This window comes from Etheostoma spectabile, unplaced genomic scaffold (genome assembly GCF_008692095.1).
Source record: "Etheostoma spectabile isolate EspeVRDwgs_2016 unplaced genomic scaffold, UIUC_Espe_1.0 scaffold505, whole genome shotgun sequence".
In the NCBI taxonomy this organism is placed as follows: Eukaryota; Metazoa; Chordata; class Actinopteri; order Perciformes; family Percidae; genus Etheostoma; species Etheostoma spectabile.
In genome coordinates, this window is record NW_022605622.1 from 131,716 (window position 1) to 156,951 (window position 25,236).

Sequence of the window (25,236 nt, forward strand, 5' to 3'; positions counted from 1 at the left end):
AATTAAACAATCGGATAGCACTTTAGCGTATCAATGTTTAGAGATGTAATTAATTGGTGAAAAGTAAGACAACAAATCGTAACCATGAGTTGATGAGGCGTTTTACGGGGCCCTCGGTAGCTCGGGGCCCGAGGCAATTACCGACCTTTGCCTAATTGGTAAGTCCGCCTCTGAGTGAGTGAGATACTGGGGCATGCATTTAGTCAGCAGTAAGCATATGAAGCCAGAAACAACAAGCAGTGATAATACCTCGACAAAGGAACTGTGCAAGAAAAGAACAGAGGGATTATATAATATAGTGTGTGGTTGTTTACCTCTACAGCGTCTTTCTCTGTGCTGATGTTCTTCCCCGTCAATAATCTAAAACACAAGCAAACAAAATCACCACGATGTTATAATATCGCACTGATAATGAAGTTAATAGACAATTAAAACACAGAAATTCCCATTTTAAAAAGTCAAAAAAAAGTCCGAGAGAAGACTCACTACTGAAACCTTTAAAATCGTAATGCTACTCAGGTGGTTTTTGGATGAAGATGTACACGCACACACGCAAAAAAGGGCAAAATAAACCAAAAAACCTTCAAACTGGTTCTGCTGGCACACAGAAACACCACTAGGGGGCGTAACTTGACAAGGAAGCTGCAGAGACAACTGAGTTGTCTCTAGATGTTATTATTTTTCATAAATGCAGACATGTAGTCTATGAAAGCAAGAAAAAAAGCAGCAAAAAAAGATGGAAAACTTCTCATATCTGGCTGTTCCACAATGGGAATTATTAAAATCATTGAAACTAAACATTATATAGTGATATCTAAAGAATACCAGAGACAGAGACACTGAAATCAATCACTGCTGAACCCCTCAGAACCTTATTTAAAATCTTAATTGTCATCCAAATCTACCATATATATATATATATATAAAAATGGGAAATTGTGTAGTAAAGGATCCTGTATATTTCCATTTGATCTGAATGTGCAGCCATGAAAAAGCATAAAAAACATAACAATTTCAACAAGACTATGTTCAGATATATTCACACAGTATTGAAAGTTTTTAAACTTTTTAACTGGCATTTAAAAAACCTAAAGAAAGATTACATACTGTAACTTTCCGGTGTGTATGTGTGATTGTTTTGCACTTTAGACTTTAACTCTTGTGTTGTCTTCGGGGTTAAAATTTCCACCGAAACGCCCCAAAAATAACACGGATACATGGGAAAATCTGTGGTAAATTTAATGCTTGCTTTCGTTGAATTTGGGCCGTTTTTATTCAGTTTCATAGCATTTGAATTTTCCTGACTATACGTCGTCTGATCTTAACTTTCAGGCAAAATAATTCATAATTTTGGCTTTTATTTTTATTTTTTTTTATTTTTTACAATTTTTTTTTTCCTTTATAATGTCATATAAATTAAATGGAAACACAAGTTGGACAAAAAATGTTTTTTAAAGTTTCAAAAGCATAGATATTTTGACCCGGAAGGACAACGAGGTCACGGTCTACGGTAAGACAACACCGGGGATTAGAGGGGAGCTACACTTAGGCGTATTTTGGGTTAAATCTTTCCCAAAAACCTGGACCCTCTAAGTCTAAACGAAGGTGTTAGATATTAGATAACATGCATGAGTGGTATTACATAAAATATGGAGCTCGCTAACGCTCTGCTACTCCGTTACTCACCGGGGTGTAGGACATTTAAACTATAAGTATGTTTACCTTGAAGAAGATGGCGGAGAGAAAGATGAGAGAAGACAGACAGGACAGACGGAGGCAGACCGAGTGAGGACGGGACCAGGGACAGAGAGGACCAGAGAGAGACAGGACAAAGACAGAGAAGAGAAGGACCAGGGAGAGAGGACAGGGACAGAGAGGACAAGAGGAGCAGGAGGACAGGCAGAGAGAACAGACGAGGAGACAGACAGAGAGAGAGACCGAGAGATGGACCAGAGGATGACAGACCCGAGACAGACAGAGAGACAGAGAGCAGGCGGAGAGCAGGAGAGAGACAGATGAGGAGACGCAGACAGGACAAGGAGAGACCAGCGGGAGGACACAGAGAGAGCGCCCAGAGACAGAGAGAGACAGAAGAGACAGGAGAGACAGAGAAGAGGACCCAGAAGATCAGGAGAGGATGAGAGAGAGAAGACGCGAGAGACGAGGGGAGAGAGGGAGAGAGGAGTATGGAGACCATTCAGACAGAACGGGACCGACGACCCAGAGGACAGAAAATGAGAGAGGGTGCGAGGAGACATGAGACAGAGAGAGGGGGGAGAGGGGAGACAACGAAGAGAGACAGGACTAGGAGAGACAGCCCCGAGAGAGAGACAAGAGAGACACGAGAGAGAGCGAGAGAGAGGAGCAGAGGAGAAGGACCCACGAGGGGGGCAGACAGAGGAGAGAGACAGCAGACAGAGCGGAGGAGGAGAGAAGGACAGGGAGAGTGGAGCGACGAGAGAGGATGAGAGAGGCGAGGAGCAGGATTGACGCGGCGGGAGAGACAGCAGGGAGAGGAGAGAGCGAGAGGAGAGAGACAGATCACAGAGGGAAGGACCCGAGAGAGGACAGAGGACCCAGAGAGAGAAGACAAAGAGAGGACAGAGGAGAAAGAGAGAGGAGGCAGGAGACAGAGGACAGACGAGGATGGAGTAAGTGGTGAGAGACAGAAAAGACCAAGAGAGAGAGGAGAGAGACAGAGACAGAGACGAGAGGGGAGAGGAGGGGGAGAGAGACAGAGCAGAGCAGAGGACAGACAGAGAGAGCGAGAGGAGAGAGACAGAGGAGACGAGAGAGAAGGAGTGGACAGGGAGCAGAGAGGGACAGAGTGAGGGAGAGAGGCGAGGAGACAGAGAGACAGATGAGAGGACAGAGAGAGAGAGAGACAGAGAGAGAGAGAGAGAGAGAGATGGACAGGAGGGAGAGAGGGGACCAGAGAGACAGAGCAGAGAGACAGAACAGAGACAGAGACAGAGACCAGGACGAGAGAGAGAGGAGAGACAGAGACAGGAGACAGGAAGAGAAGAAGAGAAGACAGACACAGAGAGACAGAGAGCAGAGCGGAGGGACAGGCGAGAGAGAGCGAGAGAGACGAGGAGACAGAGAGGAGACGCAGTGGAGAGGAGAGAGGAGGAGAGAAGAGGTGAGAGAGAGAGACGAGAGAGCAGGGAGAGGAGAGAGATGACAGGACGAGAGAGGAGGGGAGGAGAGCGGGAGAGAGAGGAGAGAGGAGAGAGGAGAGAGAGAGAGAGAGCAGGAGTAGAGCGACAGAGAGAGACCAGACAGAGAGACAGAGAGAGAGAGAGAGAGAGAGACAGATGAGAGACAGGAGATAGACAGACAGAGGACCAGGACGGGAGACAGAGAGAGAGCAGAGACAGAGGAGATCAGAGAAGAGAAGAGGAGGAGAGACAGAGAGAGAGACAGAGACGAGAGGAGAGAGGACAGAGAGAGAGAGACGAGGAGAGAGAGAGAGACAGACGAGAGAGACAGACAGAGAGAGAGACAGAGAGAGAAGAGGAGGACAGCAGAGACAGAGACGAGAGAGAGGAGAGGACAGAGAGAGAGACAGACAGAGAGAGAGAGACAGAGAGAGAAAGAGACAGACAGACAGACAGACAGAGAGAGAGAGACAGAGAGAGTAAGAGAGACAGAGAGAGAAAGAGAGAGAGAGAGTAAGAGAGACAGAGAGAGAAAGAGAGAGAGAGAGTAAGAGAGACAGAGAGAGAAAGAGAGAGACAGAGAGACAGACAGAGACAGGGAGAATCGTAGCAGAGGGTGTCGAGCAGGAACATGGAGGCAGAAGAATTGGACCATTACAGGAATGTCACGCTAGAGTTATTTTGATTTACGTCAACGCAAATCTGCAAAAAGACACGTGGACTCACTCGGCCTCAAACTGGTTCGGGGTGATGATGTCAGCCACAGGGACCACCTTGTTCTTGTAGACCGGGTACAGGTTTTGAGGAACGTACTGGGAAAACACAGAAATATAGCTCTGTCAGGAGGACTACACACACATAAATGATAAGTGTGCATTGTCAGAATATAGGATTAATCTACGGAAATGCAAATATGCAACATATATGCAATATATATGTAATATATATGTAATATATACTGTACACACACGCAGTTCTGTCAGATCACAATAATCCATCTATTGCTGAGCCTTGCAACACACCCCCAGAGCGCGTGCGCACACACACACACACACACACACACACACACACACACACTAAATCCCTCCCACACACAGTAAAGGCACAATAATCCTTGTTAAAAACTGTCTAATAATAACAACAACAGACGTTCACAAAGCACAACACGCCAAAAACACACACACACGCACAGACCCACGCAAACCACAAGCACAGCACGCAACACACACACACACACACACCACACCACACTAGCACGCCACACACAAAATCCTCACACACAGTAAAGGTACAATAATCCTCGTTAAAACTATCTTCAATAACAACAGCGTTAACACAGACAAACACACGCACGCACACACACACACACGCACACACACACAGACACACGCCCACAGACACACACACACACACACACACTAGCACGCACACACACACAAAATCCCTCCCACACACAGTAAAGGTACAATAATCCTCGTTAAAAATCTATCTAATAACAACAGACGTTAAAAAAGACACGCACACGCACACACACCACACACAACACCACACACACACAAACACGCACACGACACACACAAACACACACACACACACACACACACACACTAAATCCCCCAACACAGTAAAGGCACAATAATCCTGTTAAAAACTATCTAATAATACAACAACAGACGTTCACAAAGACACACACGCACACACGCAACAGACACACGCAAACCACACGCACGCACGCAAGACAGCACGCACGAAGCACGCACGCACGCACGCACCACGCCGTATGAGGGGCGTTAGGGACTTATTCAGAATTACCTCTTCACGAACACATGTGAAATGCTCTTACATACACTACTGAAACACATCAAATAAACAAGTAGAGGATAATTCGCTCATACACACTACGAACGATCTCAACACACTACTGAAACGCTCTCACATACACGACTGGAAACCGTCTCATACACACTACTGAAACGCTTCACATATACATACTGAAACGCTCTACATACACACTGAACGCTTCCATACACACTACTGACGCTCTCACTACAACACTACTGAACGCTCTCACACAACTACGAAACGCTCTCACACACTACTGAAACGCTCCTACACACTACTGAACGCTCCAACATACACTATGAAACGACTACTCAATACACTACTGAAACGCTACTAACACACACTACTGAACGCTCTCACCACACACTACTGAAACGCTCTCAATACACTACTGAAACGCTCTCATACACTACTGAAACGCTCTCAATACACTACTGAAAACGCTCTCACAAACACTACTGAAACGCTTCATATACACTACTGAAACGCTCTCATAACACTACTGAAACGCTCATACACTACTGAAACGCTCTCATACACACTACTGAAACGCTCCATACAAACTCTGAAACGCTCTCATATACACTACTGAAACGCTTCACACACACTATGAAACGCTCTCATTACACTACTGAAACGCTCTCATATATACTACTGATGAAACGCTCTCATATACACTACTGAAACGCTCTCATTACACCCTACTGAAACGCTCTCATACACACTACTGAAACGCTCTCATACCACTACTGAAACGCTCATACACTGAACCCTATACATACATGGAAAACGCTTTTATATGTACATTAAGATGATCAGTAGCCTAGTACGCATGCACAAAAGATGCATTCTGCCTGTTACGTTACTCCACCCTTTGAGTTTGTTTTTATTTTTTAACTTTTATTTTCTTTTTGTTCGTTCTTATTTTTTCACTGTAACTCTCTGAAGTCCTGCCTTTTCTAACAATGTTGTTTAAGAGAGTTTTTGTGTTTTATTTAATGTTTTAATGCTGCTTCCACCGGGTCACTAGGGTGGCCACGATAAAAAAAGGAGGACACTTTGCATTCACAGGGACACGCTAACAGATATTTGTTTGGTATGATCCCGTTTTAAATTTTAATACGTTAAAATTCTTGTCATCAATGATAATAATGAATGAATATATTCATTCATTATTATTATTGATAACGAGAATTTTAATTTGTAACTGTGCAATAATTATTGTGCAATACCATTCCATATTCACTGTGCAATCTATTGCCCATGTGCAGATGGCTGCTGCTACAATTTGTGTTATCTGTTGTTTGTGAATTCTTACTTTTTTTCCCTTGTACATAGCGTTTTAATATTTTTTATTATTCCTAGGTTACTGTTTTTTTCCTCTATCTTTTGCTGCTGTAACATTGGAAATTTCCATTGTGAGACAAATAAAAGGAATATCACATCTTTCCTACCAGATTGAAAAAAGGTGCATACACATACCCCACAGATAATAATAAATGTACAAGATACAGCTCATGACAATGTGTCTTCCAATTTAGATTACATAGGTCTAATAAACATCATACAGAAACTGTCCTTAATGTTTGTATCTGGAAAGATAAAGGGTAAAAAATACAGCAAATTCGGTTTCAGATGTATAGGCTTTGCCTATACATATAATAAGTATGAGCATTTGCAGAATTTCAGCCCAACAACCAACGTTAACGTTATGTTCTCTGTTGCTGAGAGCTCGATTGCCAGCCTGGTGGGACAGCAGGGCTGTCCAGCCTAAAGTTGGAGGAATGGCCTCCCTATGGGACACATGTATGCATATTATATATATATATATATATATATATATATATATATATAATATATATATATATATATATATATATTATTTAAATGTGCATGTGTATATATATATACATATATACATATATATATAATATGTAGGCTATATATATAATAAGTATATATGTATATATATACTTATGTACTGTATGTATATAATATTTCACTATAATGTGTGAAAGGATTTCACTATAGTGTGTGAGAGGTGTTTCAGTAAAACCGGAAGGCATTTCAGTGAAAAAGGAAGGTGTTTCAGTAAAAAAGGAAGGGCTCCGTCAACGAAAATGCGCAATTCACAGGAATTCACAGCGCGATTCGCTTGTTGTTCGCCAGCCACGTTGTTTGCAAACACAAATGTCCCCAAACACCTGCAAGCAGCTTAACTGAGAGGCCGCAGCGTTACTTCGACTGTACTGGCGTCAACGGAGACCATCAGAACCTCGCCAATGCAACGTCGGGCAACAACAGACCGTTGCAACTTCAGCCGCGACACACTGGACTGTCACATAGCGTCGCTTTCCCCCCCCGGACAGCACAGCAGCGTCACACTGCCAGCTGTGGAGTCCAGTCCGGAGAGAGTCTGCTCCGCGTTACCAAGCGCAACTTTGGACATCAGTCACAAGGAGGAAAAGGTAATTATAAATAGTTTTTTTTCTTCTAATATTGTTAATCCAACGTAAAGCAACAAGGCAAGATAGTGAGTACAAACAGTTGGCTGTTTGTGCCTCCACTACACCAGAGTCTCAGCTTACTGCAAACTTGAAGTATGTCTGCAGGGGGCCAGATAGGTACACTGGTGAATAGGTGCATGTAGGTGCCAGCTAAATTAGGATCGTTTGTAGCGTGGCTGCTACATACGGCAATGTGAGTCACGTGGTGGTGCATCAGCAGGTAGTGAAATCCGCTGTTTTTACTTTAAAAATGTAACTGCTGTGTAAGAGCAGCTGCAGCTAAACAAGTTTTTACCCTTGAAATGTAACTAAAGCTCACCTTTATGTTATGTAATTTCTGCACTGCTGTGCAACAAACATAATCTACTGTTGTTATTTGGCCATATTGGTTGTTACTTGAACTTATCAGTATTGCAGTTTTAAGTCAAGTACTTTAGAAAAAAATACTGATTATACATAATATTTTCATATATACACCTCAGTGGACAAATTATGATCTTCCATGCCCTGTCACAGCCTACAGTAGCTAAGGTGTCTGGGCAGATTGTGGTTTTTCATGTAAGATTCATTGAGCAGAGAGGAAATCATGTAAATAAGTGCTATTAATTGACCGACAAGGTGTAAGACTAGCTTACAAACTATTGTTTGTATAAAACCAAGGGACCATGACAATGTACAATTGAATTATGGATTGTACAATTTTCCATGTTGTTTTTACAGATTCTGTGAGGACTGTAAACTTTGGGGTTCTGGACCAAATATGACGAGATCCAGACAGCTTCGACCTGTTCTGCTATGAGCCAAACACACTTACTGCTGACCGGGTGGAGGATTGTTTTAGCATTCATCTCACTCCAGAAAGGAGCAACAAGACTTCTGTAGGAATTATCTCCAAGATGCAGAAGGTAATTGTTTAAGGTCAATAAACTGCTGCATCTTTTTTTGGTATCATATTTATTTTATTATCTTTGTAGTCTTAACATTATTACAAAGAACCTGTGATGTTGATAGTGAAAGACCTGTTATAAATCCATTGCAATAAGAGGCATTAGATTTAGACGCTTGGTTTTTGGACGTGGAAATACTCTTAGTGGACATTTATTCAGTATGAGCTGATGTTAATTGCTTTAGAGATGATTCACATACACATTAATTGGACCAATTACACTGATGATAATTTTGTTTTTACAGAAGAAGGGCCATCCACACTAGAGAAGATATGGCCTTCACAAGTGGGAGCATCTGTGGTACCACCTATCGGCTTTTCCCCAACTCCTTCCATCCAATTCATTAAAAGGATTTGATGACTTCACTACGTCAACGTTCCCTCTTGCCAACACGTTTTAACTGCATCAATTTGCCACTACATGTGTCTTACCAACTGTTCAAGGAAAAGTTTGACTTCTTGTCAAACACATTGTTGAAACACGTATGGGTTTGGCAGGGTGTGAACATGTCATGCTCTGAAAAAAAATTCTGTCTGTGTCTTGCTTTCTCTGTTTGTGAAGTGAAGAAAAAACATCTATTCCATGATTCCCATCATTTTCAAGTGGATTCACTTGTTGAATAATGTTCATTGTGGTCTCATTAATTGTTTAATCTATGTCTGGAATTACAACATTATTATTGGTTTTAAGTTCAGGTAATGGCCCTTCTTTATCAATGGCATAGCAGTTATCTGCATCAAAAATGCTGTATGGATTCCTTTCATTATTATTGACACTTGAATGCCACAGCTGGAGAGGTGTCTGCCCTCCTTGTGTGGAGAGGGCATGGTTGTTCCATTGATTGATTGATTGATTGATTGATTGATTGATTGATGAATTTTACTGTTCTTTCAATCCTAAAATAAACATAATGCAGACAAAATACATGTTGTTTATTCACTGATTCCAGTACACACTGTTCCTCTATGAAGTTAAAGAAATGTATAAAGTGTTTAGATGCACTATCTAATCTATTGAGTTCTGCCCATAGTCTCTCAATCCTTTGGTTGTATACTGATACACCTGTAATAACACTGTTCAATACGCTTCAGGAGCGTTTCACTTATATGTGTGAAAGCGTTTCAGTAGTGTATATGAGAGCGTTTCAGTAGTGTGTATGAGAGCGTTTCAGTAGTGTATGTGAGAGCGTTTCAGTAGTGTGTGTGAGAGCGTTTCAGTAGTGTATGTGAGAGCGTTTCAGTAGTGTATGTGAGAGCGTTTCAGTAGTGTGTGTGAGAGCGTTTCAGTAGTATATGAGAGCGTTTCAGTAGTGTATGTGAGAGCGTTTCAGTAGTGTATGTGAGAGCGTTTCAGTAGTGTGTATGAGAGCGTTTCAGTAGTGTGTATGAGCGAATTATCCTCTACTTGTTTATGTGAGAGTGTTTCAGTAGTGTATGTAAGAGCATTTCACTGTGTTCGTGAGAGGTAATTCTGAATTAAGTCCCTAACGGCCCTCATACGCACGCACGCACGCACGCACGCACGCACGCACGCAACGCACGCACGCCAGCACGCACGCACACCACACACACACACACACACACACACACACACACACACACACACACACACACACACACACACACACACAAACACACACCACACACACACACAACACACACCACACACACACACACAACACCACACAACACACACACACACAACACTAGCACGCACCACACACAAAATCCCTCCCACCCACAGTAAAGGTACAATAATCCTCGTTAAAAATCTATTAATAAAAACAGACGTTAACCCGACCAACACACACACATGCACACACAGCACACACACACACACACACACACACACACACACACACACATATAGCTGCACATAGAGGACACAGAGCACCAAAGTGGCGATAATCTCACCATAGATCCATGGTCACCGAGGACGGGGTCACACACTGAAATGAGAAAACCACATCCAGAGTCAGACCCCCAACACAGACCAGTAAAGCTCCGAAAACCACCACATCACATAAATACTGCGGCTATGGGGGGGGCATGGAACTGGATCTGGAGATGTAACACAACCAGGCCAGCATGTGGACAGAGAATTTTTTTACGTCTTAATTGGCTTTGAAAAGGATGATTTAAAGGCTAGTGCTTCTTCGTTAGGGTTCAACTTGAATCTATTCATTTGTAAGTAATAGTCAATGGAGCATAGACACTAATTAGAGACTTCTCGGTTCTGATTGGTTGTTTTCCTTATGTCATTAAGAGCACCTGACGAGGGTTAACTTGATTTGAGTTTTTACAGAGTGCTATCTTATAGCAACTAACACATTATTTATATTATCAAATAATCTTTTTATTGTTAATAAATTAAATGTTTGGTCATTTAAGCGCCCATATTATGCTCCTTTTCAGGCTCAAAATTGTATATATTGTATTTTGAGGTTGAACCAGAATAGGTTTTACATGGTTTCATTTTCTAAAAACACCATATTTTTGTTGCACATTGCTGCAGATCCTGTGTTCACCCTGTGGGTTCAGGTCTCTGTTTTAGCTCCAGAGTGAGACGTCTCCCTTCTATCCTATCTTTGCCCACAATAGGAACTGGATCTTCTCTGAGATCACGTCAGGCTGGACTACTGCATGGCGCTCCTCACTGGGATCCCTGAGAAAAGCCTTCAGAGGCTGCAGTACATGCTAGGATCCTGTTGAGGGTCCACAAACATGACCACGTCACCCCCATCCTCAAATCCCTCCACTGGCTTACTGTCTCACTCAGGATCGAGTACAAGGTCTCCCTCCTTACCCATCAGTGCATCCACGGTGAAGCCCCCCCCCCACCACCTCAAGGAACTTCTCACCCCACAGACCTCAACCCAGACCCTCCGATCTGCCTGTGGACCTGAGGACACCACAGACTGTGGACCTGAGGACACCACAGATTGTATCACAGACTGTGGACCTGAGGACACCACAGACTGTAGAGTGCTCTACCTGACCACCTGAGGACACCACAGACTGTGGACCTGAGGACACCACAGACTGGAGACCTGAGGACACCACAGACTGTACCACAGACTGTGGACCTGAGGACACCACAGACTGTGGACCTGAGGACACCACAGACTATGGACCTGAGGACACCACAGACTGTACCACATACTATGGACCTGAGGACACCACAGACTGTGGACCTGAGGACACCACAGACTGTGGACCTGAGGACACCACAGACTGTGAACCTGAAGACACCACAGACTGTACCACAGACTGTGGACCTGAGGATACCACAGACTGTGGACCTGAGGACACCACAGACTGTGGACACCACAGACTGTGGACCTGCATCAGGATACGATCTCCTCACGATGCTTATGTCGCGATACAATATTATTGCGATTTTAAGCATTTTCAATGTATTACGTCAAATTTTCAAATTATGTTCATAAAGGAAAACTTTGGCAACATCTGTGTTTTTATCTAAAAAGACACAATTTTGGGAGGAATAAACAACGGAAGATGCATTTATTTCTTGTGTTTTATAACGTACGTAAAATGCAGAAAAGGGACATCAACAAAACAGGTTAGTTTTATTTAAAAAAAAAAAAAAAACAGACTTGTGGACTAAATGAAAGCATGTGGTAACTCACCGTACACCAGGTTGGGGTTGGCTCTCTTCAGCTCCTGGACAATGTCCACCACCATCTCCAAGAAGGAGGTGTCTCGGGTGTACCCTGAACACAACATCAAAACAAGACTTTAATGACTGCAACGTTGTGTGAAATCCGGGTGTCATTTTAAAAACAATCTATGTGGACTTCCGGTAATGGCGGCGAGATAGTCAGACGCTGCTTTTTAGTCTCTGTACTACTTATACACTCTACTCTCTTAAAACTCCATACAACGAACTCCAAAAGAACGCTTAGACGTTTAAAAGTAAGGTTAACTATGTCAGGCGCAAGAAAGGGCAAAACTAAATCCGACAACCATCCTAACGAGCCGACAAAAACTCCGCCAAATGACAAACTTCTTGCTAGCTCCGGACTTGCAGCCTCTTCAGTGGAGGATAGCGAGAGGACGGACGCAACAAACGGTGGCCGAAGGGATATCCATAATCAAGATGCTGTGTTAGAGGCCATCGCTCTTCTCAAGAATGAAACATTAGCGCGCCACGGGGAAGTTATTGATGGCATAGCCCACATTAGATCGGATTTGGATGCTATGAAATGCCGGATAACCGCAGCTGAACAGCGCATAGGAGACACGGAGGATGTAACAGCACAGTTAACAGCTACGGTGTCAGAGCTGGAAGCTAAAGTGAAACAACTTACGGAAAAGAATGACGACCTTGAGAACCGCTCACGCCGTTCTAATCTACGCATCATTGGATTGGAAGAAAAGGTGGAGGGTGCTGATCCTGAATCCTTTCTGGAGAATTGGTTCATCGACGTCTGGGACTGAGAACTTCCCTATCCGCTGCGGATCGAGCGAGCTCACCGCATTGCAGTTATCCACCCGCTAGCAGTCAGGCAAGAGCAGAAGCAGGACAATGAACGCCCGAGACCACTGATAGCAAAATTCCTGAAACTTCAAGGATAAGTGAGAGTTATGAATGCGGCGCGGAAGAAAGACGACGATTATGTACAACACCGACAGGGTGAAACTTTTCTCGGACTTTCAGCCGACGTGCAAAGCGAACGGAACGCCTACTACGCTGGGTGAAAAATTCTACACCCAAGGGAATAGGGATGGTCTTCATACCCCAAGCTTCGGGTGACATACCAAGGCAAAGTCATCTCTTCCAGACGCCCAGAGAAGTGGAGAGTTTCTTCACAGTATTGGCGTTGAATCTATTTCCGAGTCAGGGTGATGTATGATATAGATGCAAACTTGCAATAGCCATGAAACAGAACTGGTTAGGCTACTTATCATCCAGTACAGGAGCCTGACTCGATTGGAAAGATGTTTACAAGTAAGAAAAAGAAAAGAATACTGGCTAATTTAATTGGGCCTAATATTATTATGTTGTCTCTCGCCTTAAAGGGTGTCACCGACTAACTAAATGAGGCATGCTGGCACTGAGTAACCTATTTGCTTTCAGAACCATTTCAAGATTAACCTTACACGTATCATTGGCTATAGCATATTCTAAAAACGTTCTTTTTTGTCCCAACATAAAGGGGTGGTATTATTACTGCTACTATTTGAATACACAGAGACTAAAGGTGGTCAATTTAGTTAATTAGACTTGTTCTTGCTCCTAAACAGGAGCTGTTGGAAGCTGGATTTACTTAGCTTAGACTGTAAAGTAGGCAGTCAGTAGGCGGATGTTACCTGTTCAACATTTTGCATGTTCTAGCAGAATGTTTTCGTGTGGTTCTTGTGTGGGTTTTCATTATTTTATGTGTATAGTCACTTTGTTTATTCTTGTTATTTTTTATGCATTTCCCTCTCCTCTGCCCCTTCATACCCAGTACACCATCACACTTGTCGTCGAGACCGTAACTCACAAATAGTCATCAAGTCCCACTGGGATAACCAGGTTAAATGTCAAGCAAAAAAGGCATAGGCGTTAGGCAGTTTGGTAGACACAGAAGCAGTATAAGAAAAGTAACTAGACTAAAACACTTGGGCTCTAGAAATATTTACAGGAAACCCATAGTCTCCACTGAAGTCCTAGGTAGGAAGGTGGCAGGGACAGTGTTTGCTGCTAACTTCTCCTCTCAGGCTAGAGGAGTAGCTATCTTAATTCACAAATCTATTCCAATCAGATAATCTCCATATATGGACCCTGGGGCAGATATTAATTCTACAGGGCAAACTATTTGGAAATTATCTATTTAGTTAAGTCTATGGCCGAATAAAGATGATCCTGATTTTTAAAGAATATTTTTAACAATTCAACCTTGAGGGGGGGTTATAATGGGAGGAGATTTCAACTGTGCTTAAATATACCATGGACACGAGAGGGGTCAGGACTCATCTCCATAGTCATGCAAGAAGGGTAATTCACATTTCAGGAAGAGCTGGGGTTGTGTGATATATTAGGAGACAAACAGATAAGAGGAATAATCATGTCACTCTAACTACAATACCCTATTCCAGACTTGATTATTTTTCTCATTTCTAATATCTCAATATTCAAGTCAAGAGTTGTTATTACACAGCATATAATAGGATATGCAGCAGTATCCTTGGAGTTCAAGGGGGTAAAGAATACCGTGGGCCTCCTATGGAGATTTGATAATAAATGGCTCCAAGATCCTGAGTTTGTACAGTTCCTTAAGGCAAATATAGATGTGTTTTTCGAGTTCAACAAAAATGAAACTTCGTCGGTAACCAGATGGGATGCCTTAAAGGCTTACATCAGAGGGCAAATATTAAGCTATACCAGTTATAAATCTAAAGAATTTAAAAAGAAGCTGTTAGAAATTGAAAAAGAAATTAAAACACTAGAAGAGCAAATTGTAACTAATAAGACCCCAGCTGTAGAGCAAAGATTAAACATACTTAGAGCCCAGTATAATATAAAATCAGTAAATAAGGCCTTAAACGATTTAAATAAATTAAAACAACAATTCTACGATCAAGGGGAAAAAGCTGGCAAATTACTTGCCTGGCGCATTAAAACCCTACAGAATGAGAGATCCATACATGAGGTAGAAAAGCCAAATGGAACAACAACTTCAGACCCAGAGGAAATAAATGAAGCATTTCAGAAATTCTATGAAATACTTTATAAATCTGAGTTTTCAGCTGATAAAACATCTTTAAATGGTTTTCTTGATGCCCTGGACTTTCCTACTCTTTCTCATGAAGACAGGGAAACTCTGGAGAGACCATTAGAGTTAGAGGAGTTTTATAGCGCCCTAATGTCTATGCAAAGTGGGAAAACTGCTGGCCCAGATGGGCTGGCCCATTGAAATATATAAGACCTTTAAAGATATGCTGATTCCCCACTTACTTCCATATGTGAAGGCCTTTAGAACAGACCTCTTACACCTCATTCTCACAGCATCATCCTATTTAAAAACCTGGTACGCACCTACTAAATGTGAATCTACCGACCCATATCTCTTCTGAACTCAGACATGAAAACATTAGCTAAGGCATGACGGAGATTAGAGAAATTCCTACTAGTTAATTCGCGAAGACCAAAATGGATTGTGGTGGGAAGGCAAGCTTTTCACAATCTTAGAAGAGTCCTAAATTTATTAATATAGAAAATGGACCCTGATGTGGCCTACTCTCCTGGATTGTGAGAAGGCATTTTGATAGGCTGGAATGCCATATTTATTGATATATCCCTAGAATTGGCCTGGGACAAAATTTTTAAGCGGGTGAAGTATTATAACGATAGACCCATGCCGCAGTCCTGAAAACTCTATGACGTCAAACCCATTTAAACTACCAGAGGAACACGTAAGGATGCCCACTGTCGCCCCTTTGTTTGTAAGTGCCATAGAACACACTGGCTCTAACAATTAGATCACACTGTTGTACGTGGAGTAAACAAAGGAAGCTGTGAACACAGAATTAGCCCTTTTTGCAGACGAATCATACTCTTTTTTAAAAAATCTGGACACAATCTTCTGCCTTCTTCCACACTATGCAACTTTTGGGAAAAATCTCGTATAAAGTAACAAAACCACGAGCTATTTAGTTTCTGAAGACAAAGAAGAAAACAATCCAACTGTGGGGAACGAATTTCAAACGCATCCAAGGGCTTTAAGTACTTGGGATACAGTCACCCCAAAATACATGATATAGTCTCAGAAAATTAACCCAATCCTAGCTTCAACCAGTAATACTGAAGAGATGGTCGACTCCATATACTCTAATTGTCGTGTAAATATATCAAAATGAATATCTTACCAAAATTCTTGTATTTTTTCAATCTATTCCACTTAGTCCCCTCCTACCTCTTCCCTAAATTAAGGAATTAAAACTAATTTCATTTGGAATAATAGGCGCCCAAAGACTTGGATGTCCGACTTTATCTGCCCTTATGATAGAGGGGGCTACAAGTGCCTAACGTTCTATGTTATACTGGGCGGCCCAGATTAAGGCAATCATGCATTGGTTCTTAGTGAACCAAAAAATTCCTGGGTTGAAATAGAAGCGCAACACATCCACCTTGCCACTAAAAATTATCTTATTTTCGGATTCATTAAAACAACTGTTAAAGACCACATCAACACCTTCGTAAAAAACTCTATCGTAGTCTGGCACAAGTGCATCACATTTGGGCATGATCCAGATATGTCAGGGTTCACCCCATTTGGGGAAACCACCGATTCCAGCAAAGAAGAAAGAAACGACTTAGGGTTCAAATCATGGGCATGAAAGGAATTAGTAAAATTAGGGACAGTACAATGCAGATAAGGTATTGTTAGCTTTGAGGAATTACAGGGTGTGTACAATATACAAGGAACCTTCTTCAAATATTGCAAATAGAGCTTATTTTGAAAAAATACAAACAACGGATAAACAAACCACCGCTGTCCAGTCTTGAAGAAAGCTGTACTAAAAAATGCATGGCGTTGGTCAGGGTTCGGTTACTATAGCTTAATTGTGGAAAACTTCCAATGAATCTTCATGAATGAAAAGAGAATGAAATGGTCCAGTGACATAGATACAGAAATTTCTGAGGATGAATGGACAATGGTGTGCACACAGCACAGACTCAAACTATCAATACCAGATTTAAACTATACAGTACAAATGGATTATGCGACATATATGATCCCTTTATGCACCGCTTCAATACAACAACCCTGACCTCGCACTAAGTGTGGTCTAGAGGAGGGCACACTTATCACTGCCTGTGGACCTGCCCAATAAGAGGAATTCTGGGGAAAGGTAATAGAACGAGTCTTGAGATTAGCTCCAACAGACTGCCCGTCGTACTAAGTTGTTCATTCTAGGGCTTGTTCCAACAGACTTAAGACTGTCGAGTGCGGGTAGGAAGATGGTATATATGGGTCACTACAAGCTAAACATTGTATTGCCTCTCATGGAAAGCTATGGAAGCACGTCTGTCAAACTTGGTTAAGACCCTGTCTATACTTTCTGGCTTGAAAAAAATGATTATGCTAAAAAGGGGAAGCTACAAAGTTTCTACAAAGGTTGGGAACAATTTACAAACTTTTTGGAAAGCCGCAAGATGTACAAGATGCATGTTGAGATTTCAACTTTTGACTTTGTAATACAGTATTGCAAGAGGTTTTATTTTTTATTTTTATATTATTTTATTTTTATGTATATTTTTTTATTTATTTATTATTATTTAATTTTTTTTTTTTTTTCTTTCTGGTTTTATTTTAACAAATGCATTTTCCTTATTGTGCTAAGCTGATATGTTTGTTGTTGTTGTTGTTGTCGTAAAAATTGAAAATTTAAAATAAAAGTTTAAAAAAAAAAAAAAAAAAAAAAAAAAAAAAAAACAATCTATGGTGTTTGACAATCGTGTGAAATCTGTGGTTCGTTCCTGTTTTCCACATTCAGGAACATCGCCAAGATCCGATTCTGTGGTCCCTAAAAAAAAAAAGTGATGGAGATGCTTGTTCGTGCTTTTATTTCTTCACGTTTGGATTATTGCACCTCGTGTTGTCTTCGTGCAACTTTTGGTTCTAGGCGTCTTTTTCAAAAACCTTTGCTGCTTTTTGTCAATTTTTTTTTTTTTGGGGACATTTTAGTCTCTTTGTTCAATGGTCTTTCATAAATAAAAAGGCGTTTAAATGCAAAAAAAAAAAAAAAAAAAATGAATAAAACATCCACATTTAAAGAAAGCAGTGGGCTGGTCATTGTACATTGAACAATCCGCGTTATTTTTCTGAAAATTTGGTTGGAAGACACTTTTCTGATAAAGATTATTTTTTCTTCTCCAAAACGGGTCGAAATTTGACCCGAGGACAACACAAGGGTTCAACAAATCATCCGTGGACAAACTGCAAGTTGGTCAGAATGCAGCAGCGGGACTTTAGTCCGGGACCAGCAGGAGATCCACATCACTCCGGTTCTTAAGGCTCTTCAGTGGCTTCCAGTAGGTTTTAAGAGTGCATTTTGCAATTTTCAATCACTACTTATAGAGCTTTGCAGGGTCAGGCTCCCGCTGACATCCAGGATCCAGGTTACACGCCCCCCCACACCCCCCCCCACACACACACACTCCTGGTCTCTCTCTGAGGTCCTTCTTGAGGACCAAGACCTGGTCCCAGAACCCGTCTTAAAACCAGAGGTGATCGAGCTTTTTCTGTGACGGCTCCAAGGCTCGGGACCTCTCTCCCTTTAGCTTTGAGAGCTTTGGATTCTGTAGAAACTTTTAAAAAAACACCTCAAGACTCATCTTTTTAAACAAGCAAAATGTACTTACTTTATCTCTCTCTCTCTCTCTCTCTCTCTCTCTTCTCTGTGTCTGTCTCTCTGTATTAAATACTTTAGTTATTTGACTGCTGTTTAAAGCTTTATTTAACCATTGAACTACCCGAAAAGCAGCGCTAGTGTACTGCAGGTGACCGTTGTGCATGTGTGAAGCAATATGGACGAAAGGTCGACAACATTACTGAAAAAAAGTCCGGAAACGGCAGCAACTTGTGCAAACGAATGCTGCGTTTACACAGTTTACTGCAACTTAACACATGCAATGGTTTGGGTACACAACAGAGTCAAAGGTCACCTTTAATGATCTCAGGTTTGGGTTTAGTGGGACAAAATTCCCTACCGAATGTATAGAGATGAGGACAGAGACTGGAGGGAACATTTATGCAGGATTCCTTTGTTCCAGTTTAACTAAGGCGGCAACTATCGGTCATTTTCATTGTTGATTAATCTGTTGATTTTTTTCTATATTTTCTATATTTGTCTATGAATGTCACTAAATGGTGAAATATGTGGATCAGTGTTTCCCAAATCCCAAGAAGACGTCCTCAAATGTCTTGTCCACAACACAAAGACATTCAGTGTGCTGTCACAGAGGAGGGAAGAAACTTGAACATATTTAACTTCAAGAAGCTGTGGTTAGAAAACCTTTTTTTTTTTCATAGAATTTGACTCAAACAGATTAATTGATTATCACAATAGTTCATTTAACCTCATTTGTTGTCCTCCTGTTGCCTCATGTGCTGTCCTCATGTGTCCTCATGTTGTCTGTGTGCCTCTGTGCTGCACATAATGAGTCTTCATGTCGTCCTGTGCGTCTCGGTGGGCGTCCTCGTGGTGCCTCGTGTTGCCCTATGTCGTCCTGTGTGCCCTCGTGTCGTCTCGTGCTCTGTGTGCCTCTTGCATGTCGTCCTGTGTCGACCTGACGTGTGTCAGTTGCTATGTTGCCCTAATGTGTTCTATGTGTCCTAATGTCGTCCTCAGTTCCTAAGTGCTGTGCCCTATGTCGTCCTCATGTTGCCCTCGTGTCGTCCTCATTGTCTTCATGTCCGTCATGTCGCCCTCATGTGGTTTCATGTTGTCCTTATGTTGCTTCATGTTGCCCTCATGTTGTCCTCATGTTGTCCTCATGGTGTCTGTGTGCCCTCGTGGTTGCCCTCATGTCGTACATAATGTCGTCCTCATGTCGTCCTCATGTCGTCATCGTGTCGTTTGTCGCCCTAGGTGTCGTCTGTGTCGTCCGGTCGCCCGTGTTGCCCTAATGTCGTCCTTGTGTCGCCCTCTGTCGCCCTCGGTCGTCCTTGGTTGACTAATGTGCCCTAATGTCGTCCTATGTTGCCAATGTCGTCCTCATGTTGCCCTAATGTCGTCCTCATGTTGCCCTAATGTCGTCTATGTTGCCCTCGCGGGGTCTCATGTTTTCATGCGCTCATGTCGCACATGTTGTCTTACTGTGTCCTATTTGTCTTCATGTTGCCCTCATGTTGTACCAGTTGCCCTTATGTTGCCTCATGTTGCCCTCATGGTTCTCTCATGTTGTCTTCATGTTTCCCCAGTGTGTCCTTATGTTTTCATGTTGCCCCATGTGTCTTCATGTTGCCTCATGCGTTTTCCCATGTTGCCTCATGTCGTCCTGTTGGCCCTCATGTTCGTCCCATGTGTGCTTCATGTTGGCCCGTTTCCTTTGCCCTCTGTTCTCATGTCGTCTTCTGTTTCCATGTGCTTGGTTCCTCATGTTCGTCACTTGTGTCGCCCTGTGTCTCCTCATGTTTTCTCATGTTGTTAGTGTACTTATGTTGTCTCAGTGGTGTCCTAATGGTGTCCTCATGTTGTCCTCATTTTGTCCCATCATGTTTCGTCATGTTGTTCATGTTGTCCCCATGTTGTCTTCAATGTTGTCTCAGTTGTCTTTCATGTTGTCTTCATGTTGTCCTCATGTTGTCTACGTTGTCCTCTGTGCCTCATGGGCCTTCATGTTGCTCATGTTGTCCTCATGTGTGCCCCCTCATGTGTCCTCATGTTGTCCTATATCAATGTTCTTTTAATTCCCCAAATAACATGATTGACCCACGCTCTTTGCAAGTACAAATCTCTACTTTCATTATATTGGGTCTTATTTATTTTATATTGTAAAACAATGGGAAGTGTTGTTGAATAGTATGAGTAAAAGTTGACATATCCAGTCTTGTGATTACCAATCACATCCATTCTTTAATTTAGTCTCATAATTCCTAATTTCTGCTTTTCTAACTCCACACATAGGTATAATTTCCTATAAAGAAGTTATTGACAAAATTCCAAAAATAAACGTAACACAAAGTTATAAGTTAGTGTTAAAGTATGTTGAACGTGGAAAAAAGGTTCAAAAGTGTTAAAAAAAAGTGACAAAAACGTAAGAAAAGGTTAAAAACATTGATAAGAAGCGTCAACTAAATTTTGACGAAGCTTTTTTTGGGGGAAATTTTAGTCACTTTGTTCAACGGTCTTTCACAAAAAAAAAAGCTTTGTTGAACGCTACGAAATTGAACAAAAACATCCAAATTTAAAGAAAGCAGTGGGCTGATCATGTATTTTACTTGTGTGTGTGTGTGTGTGGAACAAGTTATTACGTTATTTTTGGGAAAATTTGGTTAAAAAGACACTTTTCTGATGGATTTCTTTTTCCAAAAACGGGTCAAATTTGAACCCCGAGGACAACACGAGGGTTAACAGTCGCCAACTAACGGATTCATCCTCGCGGCTCTGAAGTTGACCCCAGGATGGTTTTAAAAAATCCCAACCTCATAACGTCCTGTTGGCATGACAACGGTTAATTGAACTGCAGAACCACGGCGATGAGGATAGAAGAGGGTTTTCACCTGTCAAGACGTAGTCGTACTGGTGCACGTTGTTCAGTTTGATTCCCTGGTAAAGAACGTGGAGCTCGTCTGCTGTCAACACCTGGCCTTTCCAATGGGAATATCCTGCAGGAGGAGAGGGGGGGAGGAGAGGGGGGGAGGGAGGAGAGGGGGGGAGGAGGAGAGGAGGAGGAGAGGAGGGAGGAGAGGGGGGGAGGAGAGGAGGTTAGGGTTTTAAAAGTCCCTTTATTGGACCATTGTCAGATCACAGAATAACCCACAAACATAGACAAGAAAACAACTAAACAAGTACAAACAATAAAAAAAAAAGACTGTTGTATTCCCTTCAAAACCTGAGCACCAACCCACCCCCCCCCCCCCAGAGTACAACAACCCCCCCCAACCCCCCCCCCACCACGGAGCACAACACAAACCTCTACAGCCCACACAATACCAAAACCCACCAAATTGTCCATCAGCTGGTAATAAGAGCTCAACCCTCAGCCGGGCCTGACCAACCCTTCAGCATCGGTGCCGGCTCCACCTGCACCCCCCACCGCTCCCACCTCGCACTCCGACCACCGCTCTGACCAGCCCCTCAGCATCGGTGGCCGGCTACACACTGCCCACCCCCCCCCCCCGCCCTGACCCTTATTTCTAGGGGACAGCCCGATGGACGTTTCGCCGTAGCAACAAAAAAAAATTCAACAGGACATGAAACAGCCTTCTGAGTCTTTGTGGAACGTGGACAAAAAAAACAACTCCAAGAAAAACAGCACTTTAAAGCACACACACACACACACACACACACACACACACACACACTCTCTCTCTCTCACACACACACAACACACGGCACACGCGCACACAGCGCACACACACCACTCTATCTCTCTCAACACCACTCTCTCTCCCACCACACACACACACACACACACACACACACACACACACACACACACACACACACACACACCTCACTCCCACACACACTCTCTCTCTCTCTCACACACACACCCTCACTCCCACACACCCTCACACACACACCCACACACACACAGTCTTATTGTAGCCTGCAGCCTCAGTATGTGGTCAGCCAGACACAGGGGACGAGGACAGACACACAGCTACAAACAAACACCCTGTTGTGTGCTGAGAGTGTGTGTCTTTGAGAGTGTGTGTGTCCTCGAGAGTGTGTGTCTTTTGTGTGTATCTGGGAAGATGCACAAAAGTGCGTTAAGTGCCGCATGCACAGAACGCTATAAGCTAAGCATGCGTTCTCATGTCTGCGTGTGACACGTTTGCTGCAGGCCGATGACGTCGCAGCTCCAGGTGAGTCACAGCCGGGTCACGTGGTGGTGGTGTGTGTGTGGTGTGTGTGTGTGTGTGTGTGTGTGTGGTGTGTGTGTGTGTGTGTGTGTGTGTGTGTGGGGGGGGGGGGGGTTTGGTTGCTAAGCAACACGCCGGGAGGAAGCAAAGGGGCTAAGAAAGAGAGATGAGCAGTCAGAGTGCGTGTGTGTGTGGTGTGTGTGTGTGTGTGTGTGTGTGTGTGTGTGTGTGTGTGTGTGTGTGTGTGTGTGAAAGAGAGAGAATGAAGGCAGCCCTACAGATAAGAGCCGCTTCTGTCGTCATCATTAGCTGCTGTCGCAATTCCCGGCGCCTGCTGCTGTTTCACTGCTGCGTCCTGTCGCTCTCTCTCTCGCTCTCTCTCTCGCTCTCTCTCTCTCTCTCTCTCTTTCATCCTCCCTCCATCTTTCCCTCCCCAAAAATGTCCCGTCTATCCGTCTCTCTAGTCACCTTGTCTTGTCCCCGTCGCCAGCCCACCGCTCTCTGCTTCCCAGATGCATGCACGTCGCCTTCAACGTGTCACGCCGAATTACATCCTCGGCTTCAATAAATCTGCAAATGTGAGGATCCATTACGCGAGATCCGATTAAAACTCGGGCGTTTTTTTTTTTAATGTTAAGGTCACAGGAACAAATGCAATTTTCTCATTAAGGAATCTGGACGTTGTCTCAGCTGTGTCACTGTCTACTCAGTACGTGGGGCCAATAACAACAACCATAATAATAAGAAGCATCGAATATAGGATTACAATAGTCTTTTTTGGTCCTTTAAAGATTTAAATTGAACTGAGATTTAACTGGAATTCTGTCTAGGTCGGGGTTCAGACAGACAAGTCCGCCGCAAGCAAATACACAGCCACCTAATTCATGTCATTGCTCAATTTTTGCTGCAACATAAACGACATCTGGCCAATCAAAACAGTGCAAACACATTTGGATAGTTTGTACCGTGACAGCTGTGTTTTTACGGTTTAATTGCACATTATGGTGACAAAAAGATAAAATAACTACAGTCCTGCCTAGCCTTAGCCTAGTTATCATGCAATGCTGTGCAGGGTTTTAACACATTGATCTGCTACTCAAACTGGCCTTTATGGATCGTATTTCATCATCTCTACAGTAAAAAAACAAACAAAAACAAAACAGGAAGCGTTATGGTCTGAAGTTTGAACCATAGACAGTTAAAGAACTGGACCAACAGGTCCCGTTGCTCTGGATGGAGACCAGTGAAGTCTGAAAGTTGTAAGTCTTGTGGTAGCTGTGCAAGAGAAATCTCAATTATAGGTATAGGTATATGTTAGGAGATAACATAGGCACAGGCTAATTATTGCTAACTAACAGGCTAGTTAATGTTAACATAGGCACAGGCTAATTATTGCTAACTAACATGCTAGTTAATGTTAACATAGGCACAGGCTAATTATTGCTAACTAACATGCTAGTTAATGTTAACATAGGCACAGGCTAATTACTGCTAACTAACATGCTAGTTAACATTAACATAGACAGAGGCTAATTACTGCTAACATGCTAGTTAACATTAACATAGACAGAGGCTAATTACTGAACATGAATGTACACATTAACATAGACAGAGGATAATTACTGCTAACTAACATGCTAGTTAATGTTAACATAGGCACAGGCTAATTACTGCAAACTAACATGCTAGTTAATGTTAACATAGACAGAGGCTAATTACTGCTAACTAACATGCTAGTTAATGTTAACATAGACAGAGGCTAATTACTGCTAACTAACATGCTAGTTAATGTTAACATAGACACAGGCTAATTACTGCTAACTAACATGCTAACCAATCCTGGCAGCATGGCCAACTGAGCTAACTAGTTTTAGCTGACGGCAGCTCCAGTTAGCAGTTAGCGTTACTTTAGCAGCAACTCGAGCTGGATTGCTCTATTAACTGTATACAGTTAAGTCTGAGGGAACACAGCGAATCTGACTGCTGTAGATGTGAAAGAAAGGCATAACAGATGTGTTAGTTCAGCCAGTGCACACGCCTGTGTTTATTTCCTGTTTTCTGATGAAGTCCACACTGCTCGAAACACATCACACGTCACATCTACTGCAGTCAAATCCGCTGTGTTCACTCGGAAGGAAAAACTGCACATGGGTGGGCATTTGTAATGACATTTCGAGCATCTTTAGAGGATAAAAAGAAGTTTAAAACTTGCCCTGTTTAAGCCTGTTGGGTGC

General features: G+C 42.6%; 1 protein-coding gene across 1 annotated transcript in view; it reads right to left on the bottom strand.

Annotated features, from left to right (window-relative positions):
• The window catches only part of LOC116686854 (pyridoxal kinase), a gene marked incomplete at its 5' end in the record, with an annotated part of 60,378 nt that overhangs the window by 4,971 nt on the left and 30,171 nt on the right, over window positions 1-25,236 (bottom strand). The window contains 5 exon segments of the mRNA XM_032511898.1: window positions 315-360; window positions 3,888-3,973; window positions 10,371-10,405; window positions 12,107-12,190; window positions 21,695-21,799. Coding sequence (XP_032367789.1) covers window positions 315-360; window positions 3,888-3,973; window positions 10,371-10,405; window positions 12,107-12,190; window positions 21,695-21,799 — 356 coding nt within the window.